This window comes from Micromesistius poutassou (assembly GCF_964030765.1).
Source record: "Micromesistius poutassou genome assembly, chromosome: 21".
In the NCBI taxonomy this organism is placed as follows: domain Eukaryota; kingdom Metazoa; phylum Chordata; class Actinopteri; order Gadiformes; family Gadidae; genus Micromesistius; species Micromesistius poutassou.
Window position 1 is genome coordinate 953,365 of NC_140291.1, and position 24,158 is coordinate 977,522.

Sequence of the window (24,158 nt, forward strand, 5' to 3'; positions counted from 1 at the left end):
GACACGGCCACTCATTAGTCTTTGACTAAGCCCTGAGGAGAAACTGTTTCACCCAATAAGCCATTTTCAGAATCTGGGTTAGACTCATCCATTCCAGATTAACCTTAGACACGTCACAGTGGAATTACCCAGTGTAGAAACAGTTCAGCCATGGGCAGAAAGCATGGACGTAGCCTGAAGTGAAGCAAAGAATAGACTTTATAATATAAAGAATATACATTGTTCCCATTAAGAAACCTTATTACACATTTTGAAACCGTTTCCATTGGTTTGGGTTAAGGAAGAGTTAAGGATCCGCCTCCTTAAGGGGAAAATCAATTATCAATAAATTAATCTGTAACATGTTTGTCTTGAGAAATGAATCCTTAGATTAAAGGATAACATATTTAGATAATTACAAAGAATATGCCTCACATGCACCCCCAGATGACTTACATTATTAAATTACATTAAATGTCAAATGTTTGACACCTAAATGTATTTAATAATCTTTTTTCTTTTTTCTCTTTCCTGATATATTCTCTCCCTTGCTTTCTCTTGCTTTTCGATGTCTGACCATTTTTAAAGAAACCAGTTAATTGATTATACCAAAAATCAGTCTGAAATTTTATGTACAGATACATGGTGTTTTAACTCAAAAACCAAACAACCAACCAACCAAATATGTGCTCACATGATTCTTGCACTTTTTGGGTTGTGTCTTCAAGATTAAAATGCATTTATTGTAAGGAGCTTTGGATAAAAGTGTCAACTAAATTAATTAAATTAAATAAGACGTAACCCAAAAACCAAACCCTAACCCTAGCGCCTATAGCCCTCCCTGACCCTTAAACCTTAACTAACCCTAAGACCACACCCTAAAAAATAACACTTGGAAAAAACTAAAACAGTTTCATGTCAGAAATGTCCCCTTACCCCGTCTGCATGTCGGCCAATACCTTAATATGCCCTTGTGCTTACCATTATATTCTTAATACAGTTAATATATTATACATTTATGCTCATCTTTCCATTTTATTTTACACCCAACATAACTCACACAGACAGGTGAGAACTGACTGTGTTTCTTAGAGTAAATAAAGATGAATACATGAAAATAACTATTTATGACATTTTTATTCCAAATGTGTGGGCCTAATCCTTGTGTGGAAGTAGATGTCATGTCACACTATGTCCACGCCAAGGCAGCATTGCACTTGTTTGCAGACTTTAGCGGTCGTGAGGGCTTCTCAGAAGGTTGTGTCCTCCGGTGGCGACAAGACTGGGACTTAGCGAGGCCATGGACTCCTCGGCCAATAGCAAGACGCTATTCTAAAAACACGTCGCTTTTCAAAATAAGAGTTCAACGGAGAAAACCGGCATGCGGTCTATATTTGATCCGCGGTTAAACTCCCGGTGAGCTTTTACTTTGGTACCGATGAAGTTGACCGCGGAAATAGAGTTGGGTCTGTGCTGCGCTGTGCGATACGTGAACCATGGCAGCTCCTAGTAGAAAGCAAGTGCTTAAATTTCTATGTCAATTCGGGGCGTTTATATTAACCCGGTTTGGATTCTGGAACTGCTTCAGTATGTTGATGCTCTTTGCCGAGCGGGCCGATGCGAAAAGGTACGTTCTTGCATGTTGGCACAACTCAGAAGTGCTGGGTCGGAGGAATGAATCGGCTCAGAGTTACAGCTCAACTCTCATATCTCATAATCATAACAAACTATCCACTTGAAAATTGATTACTGTAATTACAAAAGGAATTTGATAAATCCGTGCTCATTGATTTGTAGATGTAGATCTACACAATGCAGTGCTTGAGGTGTTTGACTTGGAACAACTGAGGCTACATTTCTCCAGACACATGGAAACGTTTGAGCTGCACAGGCTTTGTATAGTTTCCGTAGTCTGTAATTATGCAGAACCGCCCTCTATAATCTTTATGTTGGGGTTATCCTCAGCAGGCTTTCGTTTTAACGTGTGTGTGTGTGTGTGTGTGTGTGTGTGTGTGTGTGTGTGTGTGTGTGTGTGTGTGTGTGTGTGGAGGGCGGGGGTCAGACAGAAACCTTTCTTGACACTTGTGTTGGACATGCCCAGAACAGCTACTACTTGCTGTTCTGGGCAAGAAGTAACTCGATACTGTTCTTCCTACATGTAGCCTATAAAACACTTAACCAATGTTGGGAAGGGAATCCGTTGCTTCCTTGACTACCATGACACTCATCATTAACAACCAACGAGGCTGACCCTAAAGAGACCTGACTTGGCTTGTTAATAATATCTCCCCTCCTCTCACAGGAAGCCGGACATCCAGGTCCCGTACCTGTACGTGGACATGGGGGCGGCTGTGCTCTGTGCCAGCTTCATGTCTTTCGGGGTGAAGAGAAGGTGGTTCGCCCTGGCCGCCGCCATGCAGCTGGCCGTCAGTACCTACGCCTCTTACGTCGGGGAGCAGGTGCACTACGGCGACTGGCTCAAGGTAGGCAGCCGCACGTAGCCTTTAGAATTCGTCGTTACCGTCGTTACTGCGCTACAGACGTGTTAGGCTGTGAACTGTTACCTGCCTGCTCGCCGCTCAAGTTGATTCGGTTTTATTTGTGTTGGTTGTGTGTGTGTGAACTGTAAGATGCTGTCTAACAGTACTCCCTCTATACAATAAGCTTGGCAAAGCTCTGGTTTTCATCACAATACTACTACTACTACTACTACTGCTGCTCCTACTTTTTCTTCTGGCTACTGTTCTTAAATGAAACAGCTGTCTAAAGAGAATATATTGAAGGCAAAATCATATTGACGTTTCAACACCACCATCACACCCGTGTCGTGGTGCTGCTCTCTGCGTTGATCTCGCATCGCGATGGTCCTGTGCTGGGCTGTGGCTGAACTTGGTCTCCGTTCTCCCCCTGAAGGTACGGATGTACTCCAGGTCTCTGGCCATCGTCGGGGGCTTCCTGGTCCTAGCTAGTGGTGCCGGGGAGGTGTACCGGCAGAAGCACCGCACCCGGTCGCTGCAGTCCACAGGACAGGTCTTCATCGGGGTCTACCTCATCTGCATGGTGAGTGTGCGGTCGTGTCACCGTCTTCGGGGATGCTTATATGGTTGTACAGGGCATGGTGGTCTGTCAGAGTGGTCTTTGGTTAAATGAACAACTCTGTGTAGCCGTTTCTCAATACCAAGTACGCGGACTACGTACTCGCGGACTTGGAAGTACGTACTTGGCAAGTCCGGACTTTCAAGTACAGACTTCCGAGAACACGAGTACGCACCTGCAACTGAAACAGCAGCGGACTCGATGATGCATCCTGGGATATTTAACAGTCCCAAGTCCACACGAGTCACCTCCGATGCGTCCTCGGTAGAACGGCCTCATCGAGAACACATCGAGAACACTTCCGGGTTTTACGACAGTACTCGCGTACTCGCGTACTTGGAATTGGAACAGTGCTTTGGCTACCACTGATGACGTTTATCGAGAACGCAAGTACACGAGAACACACGAGAACGCGAATTGAGAAACGGCTTGTGACTCTTCGAGGCAAGGCTAGTTGGGGAGACATCAAGTTGATGTTATATTAAAATGTACTATTTATCACACCCAGGAAAAGATAACTCTGGCAGCAATACAATGCAAATCCTCTCTGACAGAGTACACCCAGTGGTCACCTGACCTCCACCAGCTCGTGAATGCAAATACCAATCATGCAGCAGAAGACTCTTCACAATGAGTTCTCTGTACTCCAATGGGGTACCAAAGAATGTTTGTAGCACCTTGTTGAATCCACAACACAAAATAATCCAGGCTGCGCCAGGCACACTGGGATTCTACCCATTATGACAATGGTAGACTTAATGGGGTAGATAGTGGGTCTCTACCTAGTATTAGAAATGGGCACCTAATGGTTTCCATTTGATGGTTCTCTCACAGTATTAGAACAGTGAACCAATAGTGTGTACATAGTGGGTCTTTACACAGCATTAGAACAGTTTACCTTAAAGTGTACGTAGTCTGAGCAAACATTGTTTTGGCAAGTTTCGCAAATATCTGGAAAAATGTTGTTATTGAATCAGGTGGACAAAATATTAATCAGATGTAAACTGGCATAATTTTAAGAAGATGAAATGGCATCTGGAATACAGCTTTAAAAATCTCACCTACAGTAGAGTACCGAGCCCTCATAAGAGTTTGACCTAGATGGAATAATTGCCCTGTGTGCATGTTCTCTCCCATTCCCCCATGATTAACCGCAGAACCTAATTGAAACCACAGAGTAATGGGCTGTCACACTTATATCTACAGCGTAGAAGGATCTATAAATGTAATGATTATGATCATGAGATTTACAATGGTGTGTGTGTGTGTGTGTGTGTGTGTGTGTGTGTGTGTGTGTGTTCATTAATCGTTCATAATAACGATCAGTGCTCCCAAATCTCTCATCCAAACCTTTGAGGTGGGTGTGTGACTGCAGTGCTCCTCCTCTGCCACCAGGTGTACTCTCTGCAGCACAGCAAGGAGGACCGGCAGGTCTTCCTGAGCCACATCCCCGGCGGGGAGGTGACCCTGATGCTGATGGTGCTGCTCTTCGGCGTGCTGGCCCTGGCCTTCCTCTCGGGCTGGTACATCCGGCTGGCGGCCCAGGTGCTGGCCACCGTCCTGCCCCTCGTCGTCCTCTTCATCGACGGCAACATGGGCTACTGGCACCACACGCGCAAGGTGGAGTTCTGGAACCAGATGAAGCTGATCGGCCACAACGTGGGGATCTTCGGAGCCGTGCTCATCCTGGCCACCGACGGATGAGGCGACCTTTTCTCTGGTTGTTTAGCAGGATGAGGTTTTCTTTTTTGCGCAACGACAACTCGACAGAGACACATGTCACGGATCTGCCGACGGGTGATGGGTGGGACTGTTTGCTTTCTTGTTTGTGAGGCCGTCCGGCTTTACGCTCGAGCTACCGGCTCGTCCGCTCGAGCTGTCTGTCGACGGTCTATAAGAACTCCCAACACACACACACACACACACACACACACAGTTGCTAGCGTTTGCAGGGTGGTGGGGTTGGGATGCTTGCAGTGTAAGCCACCGTCTCTTTTGTCCGGCCGCCTGTCGGTGTTCCACGGAACCAAAAAATGTCGACCTTCATTTTTTTAATGGGATTTATTTATTTTAATTTTATAATTTATAAAGTCACGTTTACAGTTGGTATAGGTCTTTTTTACGGTCATGCTCTGAGTCCTGATGAAACGAGCTTTAACGATGTTATGGTGGTTACACAACTTACTGTTATAGTGGTGGATTTTGGCCACAGAGGGAAAGGTTTAAATTCATATGTGGGGTATTTTCTATGAAATGGGAAGGCTGCAGTATAAAACCATATAGCATTGAACTTTATTGTGTTGCTTTTGTAAATCTCATTGTATTCATGCCCCTCATGAATGTATCTTTCATTCAATTTAATAAACTTGCCCAGCTTTTGTAATATTTGGTTGCATTTTCTTTTTAAACGATCATGAAACTTATGTTTTTTCTAGCAGCTGCTCGGCTACAGTAATGTACGGTAAGGAGAAATTCTCTAAAATACTGGTCAGTTAAAATAAAACTACCGTGCAGAATGCAATAGGGATCAAATAGAAATGAGATTGACCAATAATAGTCTGTGGAAGACCTCAACAAAGTTCAGAAGCACTGCTCACATAAAACACAAATCATAACATAACATGGATATTTGGTTAAAGGATATCAAAGAGATGAATGTTATATTAATGGTAATTATTCATATGCAACAAATGCTTAATTCTGAAACCATTTTCTCAATTATCAAGCTCAGATCCCCCAATCAGCAAATCCAAGCCACAACATGTACCTTATTCACCTTGTGGCCGTCTTGGTTCTAAACACTGGGGAATGAACTCACAATTACGCATTCAGTTAACGTTTAGAACCAAGATGGTTGCTAGGTGAATAAAGCCCATCACCTGACAAACAATCAGTACCCCCTCACTGCAGTTCTTCTCCGCCTCCTCCAAGACCTCACTTCACTTCTCCAGTGCTTGTGGATCACCGTCACTCACAGACTGCTTGCTGTTGCTGTTGCGCTTGGCCTTGACCAGGGCGCAGATGACGGCCAGCACCACCGTGATGGTGATGACCAGCACCGCGGACGTCTCGGCCACACACAGCTGGCTGTCCATGAGGGCCAGCGAGGCCCCCGCAAACGGGGCCGGGCCCCGACACACAATCTCCTTGTAGTCCTCCACCTTCAGATAGCGCACGTGCCGGATCTTGCTGAAGACGCGGTGCAGCTCGCAGTCACACGTCCAGGGGTTGAGCGCCAGCTGGAGGTAGGTGGAGGAGGTGGTGCGCAGTAGGCCCAGGAACACTCTGAAGTGGACGTGCTCCAGCCGGTTGCCCCTCAGCCCCAGCAGGCTGAGACTGCGCAGCGGCGCCAAGGCCTCGCTCTCGATCAGGGAGATGTTGTTGTGGCCCAGGTGCAGCACCTCCAGCCTCTGCTGCCGGGTCAGCAGGTGGTCCTCCACAGTGTCCAGCTTGTTCCCCTCCAGGCTGAGGTGTCGGAGCTGGCCCAGGGAGTTGAACAGCCCGGCCTCCGCGGTCTGGAGGACGTTGTAGCTCAGGTCCAGTTTCCTGAGGTTCTCGAGCTTGTCCATGGATGGAGGGGCCAGGTGCTGCAGAAGGTTGTGGTGCAGCCGCAGCTCCAGCAGGGACCCCAGGCTCTGGGAGAAGTCCCCGGGGAGCTGTTGCAGTCGATTGAAACTCAGGTCCAGGATCTCCAGAAATTGCAGGGATGACAGCGACTGAAAATGGCGACACACACACACACGTTACATAACCTGTGACTCCATTAGCATCAGCTTGTAGTGGGAGTTTGCATGCAGATGGGCATGTAGGCCAAAGATTGCTTAGGATAGATTAGGAAGAAAAAAAAGTATAAGAAGTACTTAATTCTGCTATATACACATTACACATTACAGAAAAAATGTAAACATACAATACCGTTTAATTTCCTTATTTTTGTATATTTATCTTACCTGGGGTTCCAACGCTTGGATGCTGTTGTTGGACAGCAGGAGGATTCTGAGTGACCACAGTCCGATGAAAGCGTGGCTCTGTACCTCCGTCAGCCCGTTACTGCTGAAGTCCAGCAGCCACGTCCCCTCAGGAACATTCTGGGGGATGCGGGTCAGCTCTCTTGACTGGCAGTCAACCAGATCAGAGGAGTGGAAGCATCGGCAGCCGTCAGGACACGACGTTGAGCCCGAGATGGAGATGAAGAGCAGGGGCAGGAGTTTAACTGCTGCACACAACATCGCGTTTATGCCGAATGGCTTCTTTTTTTGGGGGCGAAAATATATTTTTTTTCACGGCTGGTAGAAATAATGACAGCACGCCATCGTTGCACTGTGGTGCTGATTGAATATTAAGGTTGATGTTTTGTTTCAGATAAATAGTTGATCCGACGAGAAGAGAAGGTCGCTCTCTCTCTCGGGAAATGTTCGGGGAGAGACGAGTGGATATTTCTGATAAAGAGGGATTAAAGGCTTAACCAAATCATCACAAAGCATCAGTAAACCCCGGAAACCGGCCATCATGTCCAGTCTGGAGGGGTGCCAAAATACAGATTTATATCAGTTTCTGCCTGATGTAGAAAATAAATATCTACCTTTCCCATGAAATTATCTCCCATTGCACAAACTTTTCTTTCATTAAACTATAACATGACGCAACATCAAGTGAAAAATTGATGGCTTGTCAGGTCTAGGGAGCAGAACTGTATGCCCGCAACATTATCAACTGCACGCAAGCAATTTGTGCTGCTGGTGATTATGGCCTATAGAATTGGGCATTGATTGACCCAAATCCTGACCATTATGTTATCAAAAGGACAATCATTCTTCAATGTTCAGAAAGACAAGAAATCCAGTCAAATTGAGGCACAGCCAGGGGTTACTTCCAATAAACCACTAACAAGTCGAAGCTATGATAACATGCTTCTAAACGTAATACTGAAGTGTTCTTTTGTTCCAAGTTTTTGGCAAAATACTGCCTGGACACGTCACCCACAAGCAGGGCTGCCAAGTTTTCAGGAAGCCTTGGAGGGAGATTTGAGCAGCACATTTGTTTGGGGCCCCTTCGGGGTCGCTGAAGATATATTTTTTCTCTGAAAAAATAAACATGTTTAAAAAATATTGAAAAGTATGCATTCCTACAATTTGGGGAGAAGTAAAGGAAGGAATGTAGTCAGGTAGGCTACAACCTCCGATCACTTCCTATTTGATGTTAAAAGCTGGTGCTTTTTGCCTTTTCCACATAATCATAATTTCTATGAACACAGCTCAGTGTATGAACATAAGCTATTGATTACCAACTCCGGAGAAAAGGGTTCAAGTCCTATTTTGTTGTTTGAAAGTTATTGGTCCCAGGCACAGAGGTACCTAGGCCGGGACATATTGAACAAGAATATGGAGGATTTTGTATAATTGTTTTAGGATTTTAAGTTCTATCTGCCTGTATAGTAAAACATGCATATTGGGCATGAGTTTAGCATTTAATTATGAAAAAACACATATACCTGTTAAACATGTCCCTTTCATGTATACGTAGTTTTAAGAATACTATTTGATAAAAAAAAATATGAATTTTCTTTTGGTTCTTTCTCTTTTTGGTTAAGACGCATGTATTTCAACATAGGGAAATTAAGTTTCTCCTAAGCGCAGATGGCGTGACCGTGGTCTGAGCTCAGTGCGCGCTGCTGTCTGGGGTCAGATTTCAAAGAGCTCTGCACGGTTATGACCAACGCTTGGGAACGCATCGTATGATTATACGAGCTTTTTTCAAATAGTTAGAGCAAGAGCGAAATAGCGCGTCATTAGTGAGAAGTACGAGGTGTGGCGTGAGAAGAGCGTCGTCACGCTCAATGCGTCAGAGTTGGCAGCTCGGGCCCAAAACACACAGGATGGAGAAACAATTGAGACATTCGAGTTCGTTGAAAAAGTTGTTAAAATTACAGTATTACAGTCAGAATTTTTGTTACTTTTATTTTAGAAAATGTCCTTTTAAAGTGTGGCGTTTCAAGTCACATTTTGTTTAAAATACAGAAAATACAGACACTTGTAGAACATGGATACAGCAAAAAGGAAACGATGACAGAAAATAAAGCTAACAAGCCTTTCTGACTGCGCTAGTTTTCTCTTTGTGAAGAAATGGAATTGAAGGCAAAGGTAGGAGGGAGCAAAAGAAAGGCTGTTCGGGACATGTAGGAAGGAAGAGAGAGGTAGGGGGGCAGAATGAGACAAGTTAGTTAAGGAAACTATGCTTTATGGTTCATGTTTAAATTATTCTTTATAAAGTCTAATTTAATTTTTTAATCTTTCCTCTTTCTTTTTTGTCTTTTTCTCATTTTTTTTTTTTTCCTTTTAATGGTATTTTGATCTTCGGGACCAAAAGGCCCTCAGCTCTCCTCCTCTTTCGTCGCGGCAACGACGAGGGCGAGGAACGCCGGCGCCGCGGCCGGCGTCGGCTGCCAGACGGCCGCCAGACGGCCGCCAGACTGGCCTTCCCTGGCCGACTCACGCCGTCGACTCAAGAGGATAAAGTAGAGTCCTTCTGTGTTTGCTGTGCTTGTGAACGTTGCATGGACTTCTGACTTTCCACGTCTCTAAAATGTTTCTCGACCTACGCAGTGGGGGGGGGGGGGGGGGAGACACAGAACACACACACAGGTCAGAATTGGACACCTGCTAAAATACGACAAAAAACTTTTTTTTTTTCCCTTCTTCGCAAGAGATCCGGAAAATATATTTTTAAAAACTTTTTCGGGATTTCGAACAGCCCGTAATTTGTAACCGTACTAGAACTGTTCACTTACAAATAGTTTCGGATTCGTATTGCTGTTTTTTTCTACCATTGATATGCAGCATTACAACGTTTTGCAGTGACGTTTTTGCAAATATTGATCTTGGATACACCTGGATTGTCCCTAGCCTCACTCTTTAGTCGCATTAAGCCTGGGCTTCATGACTTGAGTGAGTGACATGAGTGTGGATGGAAACCTAAGGCACTTACTATTTTGCGTACATGACTTAAAGCGCTTCCCTCTTTGCCTTTGCAGTTGTCGACCTGGTAAGGCGGCGAGATTACGACGTCGTCCATCACAATTATGTTCTTCTCCTGCCATTTACAGTCTTTGATGCTGCAAAGGCAAAAAGAAACGATGGTTAGAAGGATTAGTTCCCCATTGGAGGACAATGGGTTTGGTTGGGTGCTGTTGGTGTATAAGATTACGAACCATCATTACTGTATATAAATATGCTATTGAAACACTTTAAAAAAGGAACATGTATAATCTTTCAAGGTTTCCCATTTATATATATATATATATATATATATATATATATATATATATGGTTGGGCTACAGCCAAATAAATAAACATTGCCGAGTTGTTATACGAAAGTTTGATTGCAAACCCATACAGTAATTATGTTGTACTTGAACGCACACAATAGTGTTTCCTGTTGCAACTTGGCTTCTACTTCCTTACCAAGACATGTACAGAAAACGATCATGAACATGCTTGGCAACATTAAGAATACCCCATTCTTTCATGAAGAGAAGCTTCCCTTTGAATTAGAAGGCAAATTCGCTTTTGCAGTTGCATAGGTCAAGCACTTTCCTTCTCCCTTTCTGTGGGCCTCAAAAACGTCTACATTTCACCCTCCTAGCCTCAAATCTGAGGCAGTCTTTCAATTGGCTGAGAGTATATATTTTTAAAGGCATATATATCTTTGTTGTATACAGGGCATGGTTAACCTAGCAATTGTCCCTCTGTGTTTCAGCCTATTCGGTTTGAGCGCTTTGTCAGACCATGAAGTCTAGGTTCATGAGATAGAAGCTACATTCAAATGTTTTGTAAGAAGGAGGAGTGAATGGTTTACATTTGGACTGTCACAGAGAACGTGGGGAAACATTGAGTCATCTTCTTTTCACTAAAGTTCAGGCATATTGCATTAAGTATAAGTATCAGACATTGTGCATAAAATTGTATTGTATACAATTACATAATCAACCATTATTCTGCTTAGCAGCATGTATGAGGTATTTACAATATATCCCAAACTAAAACCATTGCATGTTGCATTATTTTGAACATTCCTCCAGTCAATAGGTCAACAATGTTGCGTGGTTTACTTAGGAAAGACCCGGGAGAAGCCAAGTGATGCTGCCATAAAACTGCCAACATTCGTGCTCCAAGTCCCCCCCCTGACTCCTGCACGCGCCACTGGTTCTATTAATAATGTCTGCAGGTCAATCCCTGACTGTGGGGTCAAAACGAGTTTGGTCAACTCAAAGGGCTACGGTTCCGATAGATAAATGTTACGGCTGCTCTGTGGTGCAATGCTCCTCGAGTTGAGGCGTCTAAGGTAATGCTTACGTTTTGTGAATGGTCTGGAATAGCTGCTGGCCCTCCACAGAAACCCCAGCACTGATTGCATAGGCTTGGGAAAGCTTATCCTCCTTTTCTGTCCGTGCCCGGTTGGCCAGCTGTGGGAAGATTAACAAAAATACAGCAATTTGTTTTTTTATGTGCAATAATTAGGGGTTGGTTTCATTCTAGACTTTACAGTTAAATTAACATAAATGTAGTGTGTCCTTAAATGATCTAAACAATAAGTTAGCCCATTTTCGTTTTCAGCTCCTGTTCCTGTTGTAAAAGACTGCCAATTATTTACAAACCCCTCTGAATTAAAGTCCCGGATATCCGTGTACAAATAAATGTGGACTAGTGTGTAAGACAGCCATCAATTTGGACTGCAGCTCTACCCTGCAGCCCCTCGTTGGGTGTTTAACCCCCCAAATAAAGTTAACAAAAAGTCAATGACAGATGAAGGACATACCTTGCTAACATTCAGTGATGCTAGTGGAGGAGGAGTCTCAGTGCGGTCGTTTATGATATCCACATCCGAAACATAGGCTAAGTTGATCAGGATGACGTCATTGAGGTTTGCCTTTCCACTGGAGGAAGCACATTCTGGGGGACACTCAAGTTAAGGCACCAAACTACTACAACTTGGCATCACTGTTCAGTGTGGTAATGTAACGGAATGGTTCCATACATGAAGATTCAAGTTTCATTCTTGAAATGTGATAAAAAAGCAAGGCTTGTCATAAAACACCGATGTAACGAATGGAAACTGTCAAATCTGCACCATTAAAAGACACAATAAGGAGATAGGGTCGGTGATGTGACTTAACCTGAGATAGCTAACTAAATGCTTAAAGCAACAACTCCAGCAACAACTAAATCATCAATTCCTTATTACAGCATAGAGTAAATTGCCAGAATAATATATGTCGGCGTATTAAGGAAACCCAAGGTTAATTTCATGTCAAGGGTGACAAGTCCAAACGCAAATTCAAAATCAAGCCTAAAAAGGGTCTGACCTCTAGTATAGTAGGAAAGTAAAGGTAAGAAACACAAAGAAAATGAGTCAACGTTAGACTAGTAAGGAACTAAATGCTCCATTTTTTTTTAACATAGAGTTAATATTAACCTAATGGTTGGAGAATCGACCAAGACATTGGCCTATAGCAGCAACAACAACAACAAAAATAAAATAAAAATACTATTACATAGTGCTACACTCAAGTCATAATGATTTCTTCCGGCTGACTACTGTTAAGTGTCAAGTGTGTCTCGTCTCTCCTGGCCATTTAACGTGGAAGCGAGCAACACACCCATATGTACAACGAGGTGTAACGCAGCGGGGCGACTCCAACATCCATGCCTCCATTTAACCCAACATGCTGGTGTGCGGTCGCCCCCCTCTTGATACAAACGCCGTCACACCATCAACCCATGTCACGGGAAGCGTTATTAACCGGAGGAAAGGAGAAGGGCAGCGCGGATAAGATAAGAAGGGCAGCGGGGGATCAGGATCAGGCAAGCGGCTCTGAGCGGCGGCGGCTGACCGGTCACAGCGGCTAGCTCACTTTGTTAGCATGCTACCAGCTACCCCACTACTGGTTGGTGATCAGCAGTGTGTTAGGTTAATAGTCGTGATCCCTTTAGATAAACACGAGCATTACACCCCCCCCGGCATCGTGTGACAGCGAACTACAGCGCCGAACGTGGCCGTGTTTTAACGTCTATACGAGGCCGGGGATGAGCAGCTTTTCTGTTAACCGGGAGAGATCGGGGGCTGTGCTCCACACACAGCCATGATGCCGTGCTAGAGTCCGCTGCCAGATAGTGATCCGTGTGTGTTACATAGCCTCTACAGTCACAACACGGCACCGCGGCTTCTTCCGTCAGGAAAATAAGCACGGCACCACACGGATCAATTATTCGCACGGACGGACGACCGGCCCCGGGGAAAAAACAAAAACCTCAAAGAAATACGTGAATCGTTAACAGTTTAAAACCGACAAAGATGGTCCTCTCTGTTAGCATCCACTGCGCCTGCGCGGATCACTATTTGACATATTTTTCGGTTACCCTGAAGGCCCGTGCAGCGCGCGAGGCCGACGGGACCCCCGCGGCCGCCCGCCGCGGGGAGCGGGAAGGATACTCAGGGTCAACATCTTGGACTGGTAGTCGAACGCGACCACCTCTCCTTGCAGACGTTGGCCCAGGCAGGTGAGGCAAGAGACATGGCTCCCGACGCTGAAATACTCCCCCGGTCCAGGAGCCGCCATCTTCTCCGCCAGGAAACCGGAGCGCCTACCTTACGTAAAAGACGACGCGGTGACGTCGCCGTTCGGCCCCCACTCCGACGCTCGCTTAGGGCGTGTCGTCGAGCCGAGTCGAGTCGAGTCTCCTCGGCTTCCCCCGGCCTTCACCCCGTCCATTCATTATTATTATTATTAAATATCGGAATGTATGGATGTGTGCTCGTTGTTTTTTTTAATGCGTGTTGCGATCTGTACACAAAAAATATCCGTTGCGCTACAAAATGAATGTATGGTTTTTGCTTTGTCCCCTCTTGCAGAATATATTTTTAATAAACGGACTCTGGCGCCCCCTGTAGGAAACAGAGAGAATCGATCGGCTCGTTGGGGGCCGCAAGGCAACGAGATTTTTTCTCTGAAACATAGCATCCCGTCATACAGTGTGTAGAGAGGGGCCGAAGTCAACAAAAAAGACGTGCACATAAAGATGGAAGCTGTGCACACCCACGGCGTCTGGGTGGCCGACAGCCTCCAGCAGAAGACGATGAGCCAGGAGAAGCTGTGGCTGATTGTTACACACATGGGGGACCCCAAAGCGGCCTTTCTGCTCATCTTCCCGCTGACGTACTTCGTCCACAGGCGGACCGGGACCGCCGTGCTGTGGGTGGCGGCGGTGTCAGAGTGGCTCAACCTGGTGTTCAAGTGGTGAGTCGGATCTACTACTACTACTACTACTAGTCGTTACCGAAAATATATTGGCGATAATGTAGCATTGTAGTTCAAATAATTGTATTAAAAAATAAAATAAAATAAATCTTACGCATGATTTGAGCACCAATAGTAAAATTAAAATAATACAAAAATACGATAAACTTGAGTAATTTTTAACATCCGTATATCAATGGTTGGTCCGTCCGTGTTTACGCTCCTCCGGAAACCGAGGCCAGAATACGCGTCAGAAGCGCAGACATATATGTCAAATAAATGCAAACACTTAACTTAATATTTGTTATTTGCAGGGTTCTCTTCGGAGAGAGACCGTACTGGTGGATAGGTGAATCCCGTTTATTCGTTAACAACCACCCCCAAGTTATTCAATTTGCCTCCACTTGTGAAACTGGCCCCGGTGAGAATGGTTCCTATGGTCTATAATGTAGTTGAACAACAGTCCAACAACACGTTTTCAAAGTCATTTGTTGCCATTTAAAATGATAATGGTGCATGTTTTGCTTTTATAATACAGGCAGTCCATCGGGCCATGCTATGGTGACCGCAGCAGTGTGGTGGGTGATCGTGTCAGCGGTGGGCTCCTCTCTGTACTCCCGCACCCGAAGGTGCGTCTCTGCCTGGCCAAAACGTGTGTCACGCATGCGCATGTTGTCTTTGATGTTCCAAAAAATACTTATTTTTTTTGTCTGTCTTTAGTGTTATCTGGACAGCACTTCCATACCTTCTTTATATTGCCTTGCTCGTTGCTGTCGGACTGTCACGCATCTTCATCCTCGCCCATTTCCCTCACCAAGTTGTCGCTGGATCAGTTACAGGTCGGTGTGTGTGAACGCAGTTTAAATTCTACTTTGGATCTGACGTTGATTACCGAAGACACTGATCTAGCTGGAAATAAACGTTTGTCTTGTCACTCGCCGCCAGGTTTTATTTTGGGGGTCATTTTGAAGCCTCGGGCTCCTGAACAGCGACCCCTGCTGTTTTATGTTGGTTCCAGCCTTGGTCTGCTCCTCACTGCGCTGCTGCTGAAAATCGGACTGGAAGAGCTGGGATTCGACCTCTCATGGCGAGTACTTCCTGCATCCACAATAAATAAATATTCAAACTTACTAACCGTAAGCTAACAAATAGCACAAGTGCGCAGGATCAATGAAATTGAGCAATCATGGGGTCATCTTAAATGCTATGCATTGCTTTACTTTAGTATATTCCGATTTTAATATTTCTGTGGTCAAAATAAAAAATGAGCAAGACACCGGCCCTTACTAAGCACTTATTGGTTTGCCTTGGAAGACTCCCCCTCACCTGTTATAACCTGGTATAACCTGGTTATCTGGTCGCTTGCCTTTTACAGGGGAAGAAAAAAAACCTGAAAGCATTTTTTAAAGGCCGGGTTTTCTCTGCTTTAAAGGTTTAATGTTTTCTGCTTCATTGGGAGCCAAGTCACATTGTCAATATATTCCCCCCCCCCTGTCCGTTATATAATGTCACAGGTCCATTACTTTGGCCAAGAAGTGGTGCGCGCATTCAGAATGGGTCCGGCTAGACTCCGCCCCGTTCTCCTCTCTGACGAGGGACTGCGCGGCCATCCTGGGCCTGGGACTCTCCCAGTACTGGAAGCCCGGCGGGTGGCCTCTTCCGTGGGCTTCCCGAGCGCTGTGTCTGGCCCTGTCCTCCATGGGGCTGTACCACATCAACCGCTTCCCGCTGCCCGTTCAGCCGCTGCCCCTGTTCTACGGACTCTTCCTCCTCAAGTTCCTGCTGGTGCCTCAGGTGGTGATGGTGGTGGTGCCGGGCGGGGTTCACCTGCTCACAAGCAAAATGAAGAGGGACTGAAGTGTGAGGAGCGAGGGGGTGTGTGGGGGATGTGTACGGTTGCTAGCGGCTACAGCAACAACCCTTTCGTTAACCTCTGTGAGAGGATGCTTTAGTCTCAAGCCGTTTGAGAGCTCTTCCTTCGTCTTCATCTTTTATTTGCACCAAAAATGTTATATTTGTTTCATATCGTTCAATTATGCAAATGTTTGCATCTGTGTTGGAAGACTTATATGTTGGTTTAATGCAAAACTCTACTTCGGTGTTCAAAGATTATTATGCAATTGTTTACTGGTCTCATTGCCTTCAATGATGCTAATCTTTACTTTGGTGTTCAAAGACTATTATATGTTGTGTTTATCTGGCGCAAATGTAATTTCATGTTTTCCCCGACACATTGTAATGTCAGTGATTTCATTCATTTCTGCCAAGCATGGGAAAGGAAAATGCCTAACGCACAAGTGCATGTGTCTGTTCTACACAAGTCAAAATGTAAATAACTGACATGCAGGGTGTGACAGTTGGTAACCATTTATAAATGTTTTTTTTTTTCTGTTTGAGTACATACTGTTGGTTGACTGTACAGATTACAATCATTTATCATGAGATAAAAACACATTCTTTTTATTGTTTTTAGTCATACTTTTGTATCGTTTAATCACAGCGATCTGAAAGCTCACATTTACACACAAATAGAACTCTGCTCAGCAAGCGAATACATTAAATTAAAATAAATGACTCTGGAGTTTTGCCGTCGTCTGGCACAGTTGAAGAAAATGATTCAGGGAGAGTTTCCTTATTTTATTCCCAAATCCAGACAGTATATATCGCACACTCACACACCAGAATCAGGACACTGCTTTACATGTTTCTGCTGGAGCTCATGGAAAGAATCAAACATGCATTGGACTATTTACATCAAACTAATATACATCCACATGTTGAAACCATACGCCCCGCAAACGTCTGCAATGCAGAAGTTCTTCTGTTCAAATGAAGTATTATACAGTTGCACCATTTCCTCCGGTCTGATCTGTCAGGCATCTCTCTCACATGGCAGAACACACTACTGAGGGAAGAAACGTTATGAGGCCGACCCGAATGAAATAACTAGTGGGCAGCCATTTAAAATCTTTTTCTATTTTCTATATGACCAACAAAAAGAAAAAACCTGCATTCATCTGTGAGTGACATCCAACCCGAACAGCCTCAATCATCAACAACCAAACTAAATATAAATATATAGCAGATGTGACCAAATTACATTATCTGTTTGCATTGACAGCACAATGGCTGATTTATACTTTGTGCATGAAACCAGGTGATTAAAAATGGCTTTTCCTGTTTCCGGCAGATGAATAAGTCCAGTGGTGGATTATCTGAACATAACGTTGCACCGTAACCTCAATCCTACCCAGTGGAGACATTCATACAGCAGATATAATGTATGTTAAGAAAGTCTGTACACGATTCTCATTGAAAAGTTCCTGTTCTGCCTGCCCGTCACTTGGCATTATGAAACACAGTCGTGCCTAGGCCCGCTCAGTGAGCAGTCAGGGAGTCCACATATAGACCAACCAGGCACTCTTCCCCCCCCCACACATCAGAACAGTAAAGTAAAGTCAAATACATAAAGTGCACCCTCAGTGAACATCCCAGGCGTTTTAGTGCAGAAATGGCAGAACAATAAAGGTGTAGCATGGGTCAACGGAAATAAAAGAGCATCCGATAACGCAGAAGGAGAAACTGTCCCAACGGATTCGGGGTGCACACAATGTGTGTGCTTATATCGGTGTTGTTTAGAAGCGTTTGCGTTTTCTCCACGTCCCCATCGAGCGGTTCCTACGCGTTCCGTTCTTGCTCACAGAGAGCAGGAGCTCACAGAGGCGCAACACGACCAAAAGTAGTTTACGACACTCACCGGATATGAGCGCCGGTACATTTACTGTTTATCATTGAATCTGTATAAGTAAAGGAAACAAAAACATCTGTCAATCCCTCTAAACAAAAATCAAACAAATGTATTGCACAAATGGCCTATTATAGTGTTGAATACAGTACACTTTGTCTTTTGAGAATTTAGCAAAACTATTTTTCTATGAGCTTGTACAAAACTACCGCCCCTAGGCGTCTTCACAAGCAAACAGTGAAGCGAGAATTCCAAAGTGGTTTATTGATTTAGAGCCGGTCCCAGGGTCTGGGCCGAGAAGATGCCATGAGACAGCAGCCAATGGCGGTTAGTTGAAGTTCACACTAAGGCATATGATGAGGTCTGTTATAATACAGCAACACACACACGCACGCACGCACACGCACACACGCAACTGAAGATATACAGTGGCGCCTCAACAAACTGAACCTCAAACATCTGACCTGGTAGGATCGCAAAACAAAAAAAAAGGGTAAGGAGGGGGAGTGTCCATGAAGAACGACAGCTTCTGGCCCCAAAGTCCGTTTGCGTTGTTGTTGTTGTTGTGTGTGTGCAGTAGTTTGGATGTATCTTTGTTAATACATGCAAGAGAAGCATTTTAACATCAACAATACCGTAGCCCAAATCTAGCCCAAACCCGTTCATGCACAGTTCTTCTGACTCTGCCGGCTAAGCGTTTGGTTGACGGCGTGGCGTCCCTATGTGTTCTGTGTTCTGTGTGTGGATCTCTAATGTTTCACGTCAGGTCTGAGGAGCTCCTCTCCACTACAGGACCTCTGGCCGCCGGGAAGGGGCTATCTACAGCGAGGGAGCGAAACTATTGTTGACTTGAACTTTCGCACGATGCGTGACGACAAAATAAGAGGTTGGAAACATAATGGAGGTAATTCTTGGCTTTTTTAGAGTTGGCCAATGTCCCCCCCCCCCCCCCCCCCGCCCGCCCCTCTCCCCTGGTAGTGTTTCCCAGCATGACTAGTGACGGGACACGAAGGCATGGTTCTCAACGGAATACAATTCAAAAACGCAAACTAGGTTTGGTTCGTATCTCTATGTACAATATATAACTTAATAATAAATATCGTCATTTATTTTCCATTAAGTACTGAGTTGTCGAGTTGTTTTTGTCATCTTTTTCTGCGGTAATGTACAGTATTGAACATATAATATTGTATTACATAGATTAGTGCCTACTTGCGACCTCTTGCTTTTTCGAGCACGCTGTGAAAGAACAGAAGATGGGTACGTAGTTCCACGAGTACGATGTCCGGGTCCGACCCTGTTGTTCTGTCCCCCTCTCGGGTCTCACACCAACCGCGCCCCCCCCGCACCCCACCACCCCCCACCCCCCACCCCACCCCGGTTAGGAGGGGGGAGGGGAGCATTGTGCCACACTACCTCACGGAAGTGCACGGGTCTTTTGGTTGAGCATGAGATCGGAGAGTAGGGACCAGCATCCTTGGTTACCCTCGAGAGCTTCTGTGCAGAGCAGGACGATGAATCGATGGCGTGTTATGGTTGTCATGGGGATATATCTGAAGTGTGTTGCTTCCCGGTGCGGGCTCCTACTGACCGCTGTCCCCCCCTTCCTCCTCCTCCTCCGTGCAGGAGATCAGAAATGCACACTGCTCTATTTCTAGTATGCTCTTTTGCGTTCAAGTCGTGAGTTCCTTTCGGACGAGTCGCATACACCGAGTTCAGCAGCTACGCCCGCTCTCTCTCTCTCTCTCTCGCTCTCTCTCGTCCGGTCCGACCCGCACCGCAGACACACACACACACACACACGGGGCCGTCACACGTTTGACTCCACAAAGGGTCTCTTTGGTTTGATGGGGGAGGCGGGGCCCTGGGTCCGGGAGTCCCTGGAGAGCTGGCGGTACATGTTGTCCTGGTAGGCCTGCGCCACGGGCAGCGTCCGGGCCACCTTGACGTCCGGGTAGGTGGGCACCTGGCTCACGCGCTCCAGGATGTCCCCGCCGCCGCCGCCGCCGCCGCCGCCCCGCGACCCGTTGGCCAGCTTGCCCAGCGAGGACGGCTGCGACTGGGAGTAGTAGTCTTCCTCCAGCAGGTGGCCGTTCTGGGCGTTGTTGGTCTTGTTGTAGTAGGCGATGTTGCCCAGCGACGTCGGCGGGCTGTAGGTGGAGCCCTGCTGCACCAGCTGGCCGGGCGAGGTGGGGCTGATGGCCGAGTCCATGGACGTCATGGCCCAGGGCCGGGAGGGCTGGTGCAGGTACTGCTGCGTGCGCGCCGTCTTGTCGATGATGCCCATGAAGGGCGTGTTGCGGGAGCGGCCCGCGGCGGCCTCGCCCGGGTACAGCGCCCCGCCGCCCTGCGGGGGCGAGATGGGGGAGACGTCATCGCAGCCGCCGCGCTCGTAGGCGGCCTGCAGGGAGATCTCCATGCCCTGGATGGAGGAGGACGGCCGGAAGCCCGGCGCCAGGTTGCAGGCGGAGCCGGCGGAGATGCTGTTGCTGGACGGCGAGAAGCGCAGGCCCACGCTCTGCGAGTGGATGAGGGGCCGCGGCGTGGGCACGTGCGGCTTGATCTCCGCGGTGTTGGCGCTGACCGGGCGCCGCGCCATGTGGGGCATCTCCGGCGAGTCCAGCTGGCACTGGGGCGGCATGGCGTTGGCGTTGGCGTTGGCGCGCTCCAGCGCGTGCTGCTGCTCCGACACCGGGTAGTAGGCGGCCGACTGGCTGCGGCTGATCTGCGGCGTCTGGCCGTAGCGGGCGGGGGCCCCGGGGCCGCCGCTGCTGGCGCGGTAGGCAGAGGAGGGGCGCTGGGGCGGCTCGTCCTTCAGCAGGCCGGGCTCCATGACCCCTCCTCGGCCCCCGTGCTGACAGAGGGCCCCGGCGCTCAGGCTGGCCTGCACCTGCGCCATGGGCCGGCCGTCCAGCGAGGGCTGGTACATCAGCCGGCTCTCCATCTCGCCGCCGCCGCCGCCGCCGCCCGGGTAGCGGCTGCCCATGGAGTGGCCCATCTGGCCCACGTAGCCGCTGCTGGGCTGGCTGGTGCGCACGATCTGGGCGATGGAGGGCTGCAGCCGCAGGCCCTGGGCCTGGTGGTGCTGCGAGGACAGCGAGGGCTGCGAGCTGAGCTGGAAGGAGCGCTGGCTGCTGAGCTTGGACAGCGGCGACTTGGGCCGGCCGGGCAGCTGCTCCGCCTGGTAGCGCACGGGGGAGCCCGACTGCGAGCGGTACAGGCACACGCTCTCCACGGGGGGGCTGACCCGGTACTGGGCGGAGCGACGCAGCGGCGAGGGGGGCGGGCTCTGGTGGTCCACGCCCTGGCCGCCGCCCCCCCCCAGCGGCGGCGGGCTGTAGCGGTAGGACGCCTGGTGCACCGGGGAGGTGTGCGGCGGGCTGTGGCGGTAGTGGGAGTTCTGGGGGTGCGTGGGGGAGAGGGAGGGCGAGGTGGACTGGTAGGTGCAGTGGGTGGGGGAGGACATGGAGGAGGCGGTGGGGTGGTACTCGTGGTAGGGCTGCCCCATGGGGGACACCCCGGACAGGTAGATGTGGTCGGGGTGCGCGGGGGACAGCGGGGGGCTGTGGATGATGGGCAGGCTGGAGCAGGTGTTGGAGTGGGAGTCGGGCGGCGGCAGGCCCAGGGACATGGCCTCCAGCTCCTGCTCCAGGTAGTCGTCGTCCTCAAACAGGTCCTGCACGGGCTCCATGTCCTCCAGCCGCGGCTCCGGTGGGGGGGGCAGGGGCATGGACAGGGAGAGGGACTCCTCGTCCTCCAGCTCCTCCGGGGGAGGCGTGGGAGGAGGGGAGGGCGGAGGCTCCAGCTCCAGAAGCTGCTGCTGCTGCTGCTGAAGCTGCAGCTGCAGCTGCAGCGGCGGCTGCCCCCCCATCTCCTCCTCCTCCTGGTCGAACTGCCGGCACTCCTCCTCCACCCGCTGCAGCAGCCTCTGGATCTCCCGGTTGTTGGGGCAGTGCCTCATGGCTTCGTTGAGGTCGTCTAGAGCTTCAGGGAACTGTCTGCAACGTCCAGATCAATGTTGATGTTTACACACCTTTGAAACATTTAGCATTCAAAGCACAATAGCGGTCTGGGTGATCGATTCTTCGCTACGGTCTCTCCTGGCTTCACTCCGTTACTTGTAGCTTTTGTTTTGTTGTGCCCCAAGAGCATTTAGCGCGGGGCGCGCCTGCCAATAACATAAACAATAGCAGTAGCAATTTGGTTCTGGTGATGAGATTTATGATGTAAAGTAATAGTACACTGATCTGTCGCTGTTATTGTTCCACAAACGTTCACTCACTCTGTACTGCGGCGACGCGCTTTGATTTCCAAAAGATGAAAGTGTTATTGTTTCGTTTGTTTTGATTTCGTGTTACGACAGCGCACTCCTGCACAATCTGTACATCGAGGTCATTTGGACCAATCCTATCGCTGACGGTATCGACGTCCAGCCGGCGAGCACGTCTACGAACGACAAACTGTGGAGATACTACAAAAGACCAACGCCCGTGTTACCTGCTGCTCCTCTTGGCGCGGGCCCGGGCGTAGTAGGCCTCGTACGACTTGGGCTTCAGCTCCAGAGCCTTGGTCGCAAACTCCTCCGCCATCCCGAAGTCCTGAAGGGAGAGGGACCAGAACTCTGTTAGAACATCCACCTGGAGGGACGACCAAGACCACCACCGATGGGAGCCGCTGTTGGCTGAATAAAACGCAAAGTCGTACTCCGCTTCCAGTCCCTATTGTGACACTTTGGTTGGCTGTGCTCCGGAGGCCCACAAGAGAGCCTGGAGGAAGAGCCTATCAGGCGGGGGGTGGGGGGGGGGGTTGAGGTAGGCCTGGGCAATAAAACAATAAATGATCGTATCGTGATAGACTTTTGATCAGTATCAATATAAAACATGTTCAATACATATCGATAAGAGACTGGACCACCGGATCTAGCAGCTGGGTTTGTTACATAAACACGGTTCCATACTTATTACATATATTTTACATACATATTTGAGTGTTTTTCATTGTTGTGTCGACATTGGAGTATTTATCAATGAAGAACAGTGGAAGGTCGTATGAAGTGTTAAACAGAAGTGTTTAAATCCAACATGGTAATTCCTAGTCTTTTTAGGTCATTACAATTGATCAATAGTTATCGATATCGATCAATATGATCAAGTTATATCGTGATATGTCTTTCAGCCATTTTGGCCAACATTGAAATTGCCTGAGCTTCGAGCGTGAATCCATGCGGTCCACTACCACACAGTAGTGTTGTTACGTTGGGCTTTGATGCTAAAATAAACGCCATAAGATAACATCGCCAACGCCGGACAACACTGAACGCACCACCACGTGTTCAAAGGTCACCGTGACATTGGGACCCGTGAGTACGCACGCCCGCCGTGGCAACTCACGTTCATTTTCCGGCGACATCGGGACAGGTTGAGGAAGAGAGACACTTTGAGTTCCCTGAAGGTCTTGAGGTCCTCGCTGAAGCCCTCACGGGGGAACTTCTTGAGGGCGTACTGGTAGCGCTGCGCCGCCTCCTTCACCTTCCCCTTCTGCTGGGAGCATGGAGAGATCCACACGGAGAGAGAGGGGCTCAGAGCACGGAGACACGTCTACAGAGGTACCACCACACACGTGTTCACATACGTACACACACACACACACAGCCTGATGGGGGCATTTTTATAGTTAATAGTTAGTTAGTTGTAGTTCATAGTTAAGGCAGATTATAATTAGTTCTCATTAGCGGATTATAATTAGATCTGATTAGTGGACTACAATATATATTTATGTTTGAGGATCAAACAAAACATTGTGGGTTGCTTCCACGATCATGTCGTAGAACAACTGGGATTACTTCTATACTTGAAAATACTTATTTTAAGATATCAGCTTATCATAACTGTTAGCAATGTGTACTGGAGCTAGGATTATTATTATGCATTGGTGGGAAGAGCCACTGGGGGGCGCTGTTGAGGAATGAGGAGTGAACTTGATTGCGTGTCATTGATGAGTTTCATTTTTGCTCATTTGCTCAGTGGTGGAATGGAGTGGAGGGG

At 47.7% G+C, this 24,158-nt stretch overlaps 5 protein-coding genes across 5 annotated transcripts in view; 2 read left to right on the top strand and 3 right to left on the bottom strand.

The window, feature by feature from the left end:
* Positions 1-1,458: 1,458 nt before the first annotated feature.
* Positions 1,459-5,431, top strand: tmem101 (transmembrane protein 101). Its single transcript, XM_084485298.1, has 4 exons — positions 1,459-1,606; positions 2,282-2,462; positions 2,893-3,039; positions 4,471-5,431. The coding sequence occupies exons 1-4, from the start codon at positions 1,476-1,478 to the stop codon at positions 4,777-4,779; spliced, it is 768 nt and encodes a 255-aa protein (XP_084341424.1). The 5' UTR covers positions 1,459-1,475; the 3' UTR covers positions 4,780-5,431.
* Positions 5,432-6,014: 583 nt separating this feature from the next.
* Positions 6,015-7,586, bottom strand: LOC311367219 (uncharacterized protein; the record flags this gene model as incomplete). Its single annotated transcript, XM_084486062.1, is given in 6 exon segments — positions 6,015-6,791; positions 7,026-7,346; positions 7,349-7,414; positions 7,418-7,449; positions 7,452-7,479; positions 7,482-7,586. Coding segments are annotated over 6 exon segments (1,329 nt in total).
* Positions 7,587-9,015: 1,429 nt separating this feature from the next.
* Positions 9,016-13,716, bottom strand: lsm12b (LSM12 homolog b). The gene is made up of 5 exons (XM_084485389.1): positions 13,565-13,716; positions 11,891-12,024; positions 11,428-11,537; positions 10,060-10,186; positions 9,016-9,669 (listed from the first exon to the last, which is right to left on the bottom strand). The coding sequence occupies exons 1-5, from the start codon at positions 13,689-13,691 to the stop codon at positions 9,577-9,579; spliced, it is 591 nt and encodes a 196-aa protein (XP_084341515.1). The 5' UTR covers positions 13,692-13,716; the 3' UTR covers positions 9,016-9,576.
* Positions 13,717-14,058: 342 nt separating this feature from the next.
* g6pc3 (glucose-6-phosphatase catalytic subunit 3) lies at positions 14,059-16,837 on the top strand. Its single transcript, XM_084485388.1, has 6 exons — positions 14,059-14,369; positions 14,684-14,790; positions 14,908-14,998; positions 15,090-15,208; positions 15,315-15,456; positions 15,884-16,837. The coding sequence occupies exons 1-6, from the start codon at positions 14,152-14,154 to the stop codon at positions 16,224-16,226; spliced, it is 1,020 nt and encodes a 339-aa protein (XP_084341514.1). The 5' UTR covers positions 14,059-14,151; the 3' UTR covers positions 16,227-16,837.
* Positions 16,838-19,103: 2,266 nt separating this feature from the next.
* Positions 19,104-24,158, bottom strand: part of tanc2b (tetratricopeptide repeat, ankyrin repeat and coiled-coil containing 2b) — a 96,387-nt gene continuing 91,332 nt past the window's right edge. Inside the window, exons 8-10 of the mRNA XM_084485521.1 lie at positions 23,505-23,654; positions 22,612-22,712; positions 19,104-22,112 (exon numbers count right to left, since the gene is read on the bottom strand). Coding sequence (XP_084341647.1) covers positions 19,925-22,112; positions 22,612-22,712; positions 23,505-23,654 — 2,439 coding nt within the window. The 3' untranslated portion in view covers positions 19,104-19,924. The remainder of the gene's footprint in view (positions 22,113-22,611; positions 22,713-23,504; positions 23,655-24,158) is intronic.

Coding starts and splice junctions, on each gene's coding strand:
- tmem101 (XM_084485298.1), top strand. CDS start 1,476: ATGGCAGCTCCTAGTAGAAAGCAAGTGCTTAAATTTCTATGTCAATTC. Junction 2,463..2,892: donor ACTACGGCGACTGGCTCAAG/GTAGGCAGCCGC, acceptor CTCCCCCTGAAG/GTACGGATGTACTCCAGGTC. Junction 3,040..4,470: donor GGGTCTACCTCATCTGCATG/GTGAGTGTGCGG, acceptor CTCTGCCACCAG/GTGTACTCTCTGCAGCACAG.
- lsm12b (XM_084485389.1), bottom strand. CDS start 13,691: ATGGCGGCTCCTGGACCGGGGGAGTATTTCAGCGTCGGGAGCCATGTC. Junction 12,025..13,564: donor GTCCAAGATGTTGACCCTGA/GTATCCTTCCCG, acceptor AGTGTCCCCCAG/AATGTGCTTCCTCCAGTGGA. Junction 9,670..10,059: donor TAAGTCATGTACGCAAAATA/GTAAGTGCCTTA, acceptor CCCACTGCGTAG/GTCGAGAAACATTTTAGAGA.
- g6pc3 (XM_084485388.1), top strand. CDS start 14,152: ATGGAAGCTGTGCACACCCACGGCGTCTGGGTGGCCGACAGCCTCCAG. Junction 14,370..14,683: donor CTCAACCTGGTGTTCAAGTG/GTGAGTCGGATC, acceptor TGTTATTTGCAG/GGTTCTCTTCGGAGAGAGAC. Junction 14,791..14,907: donor CACTTGTGAAACTGGCCCCG/GTGAGAATGGTT, acceptor TTTATAATACAG/GCAGTCCATCGGGCCATGCT.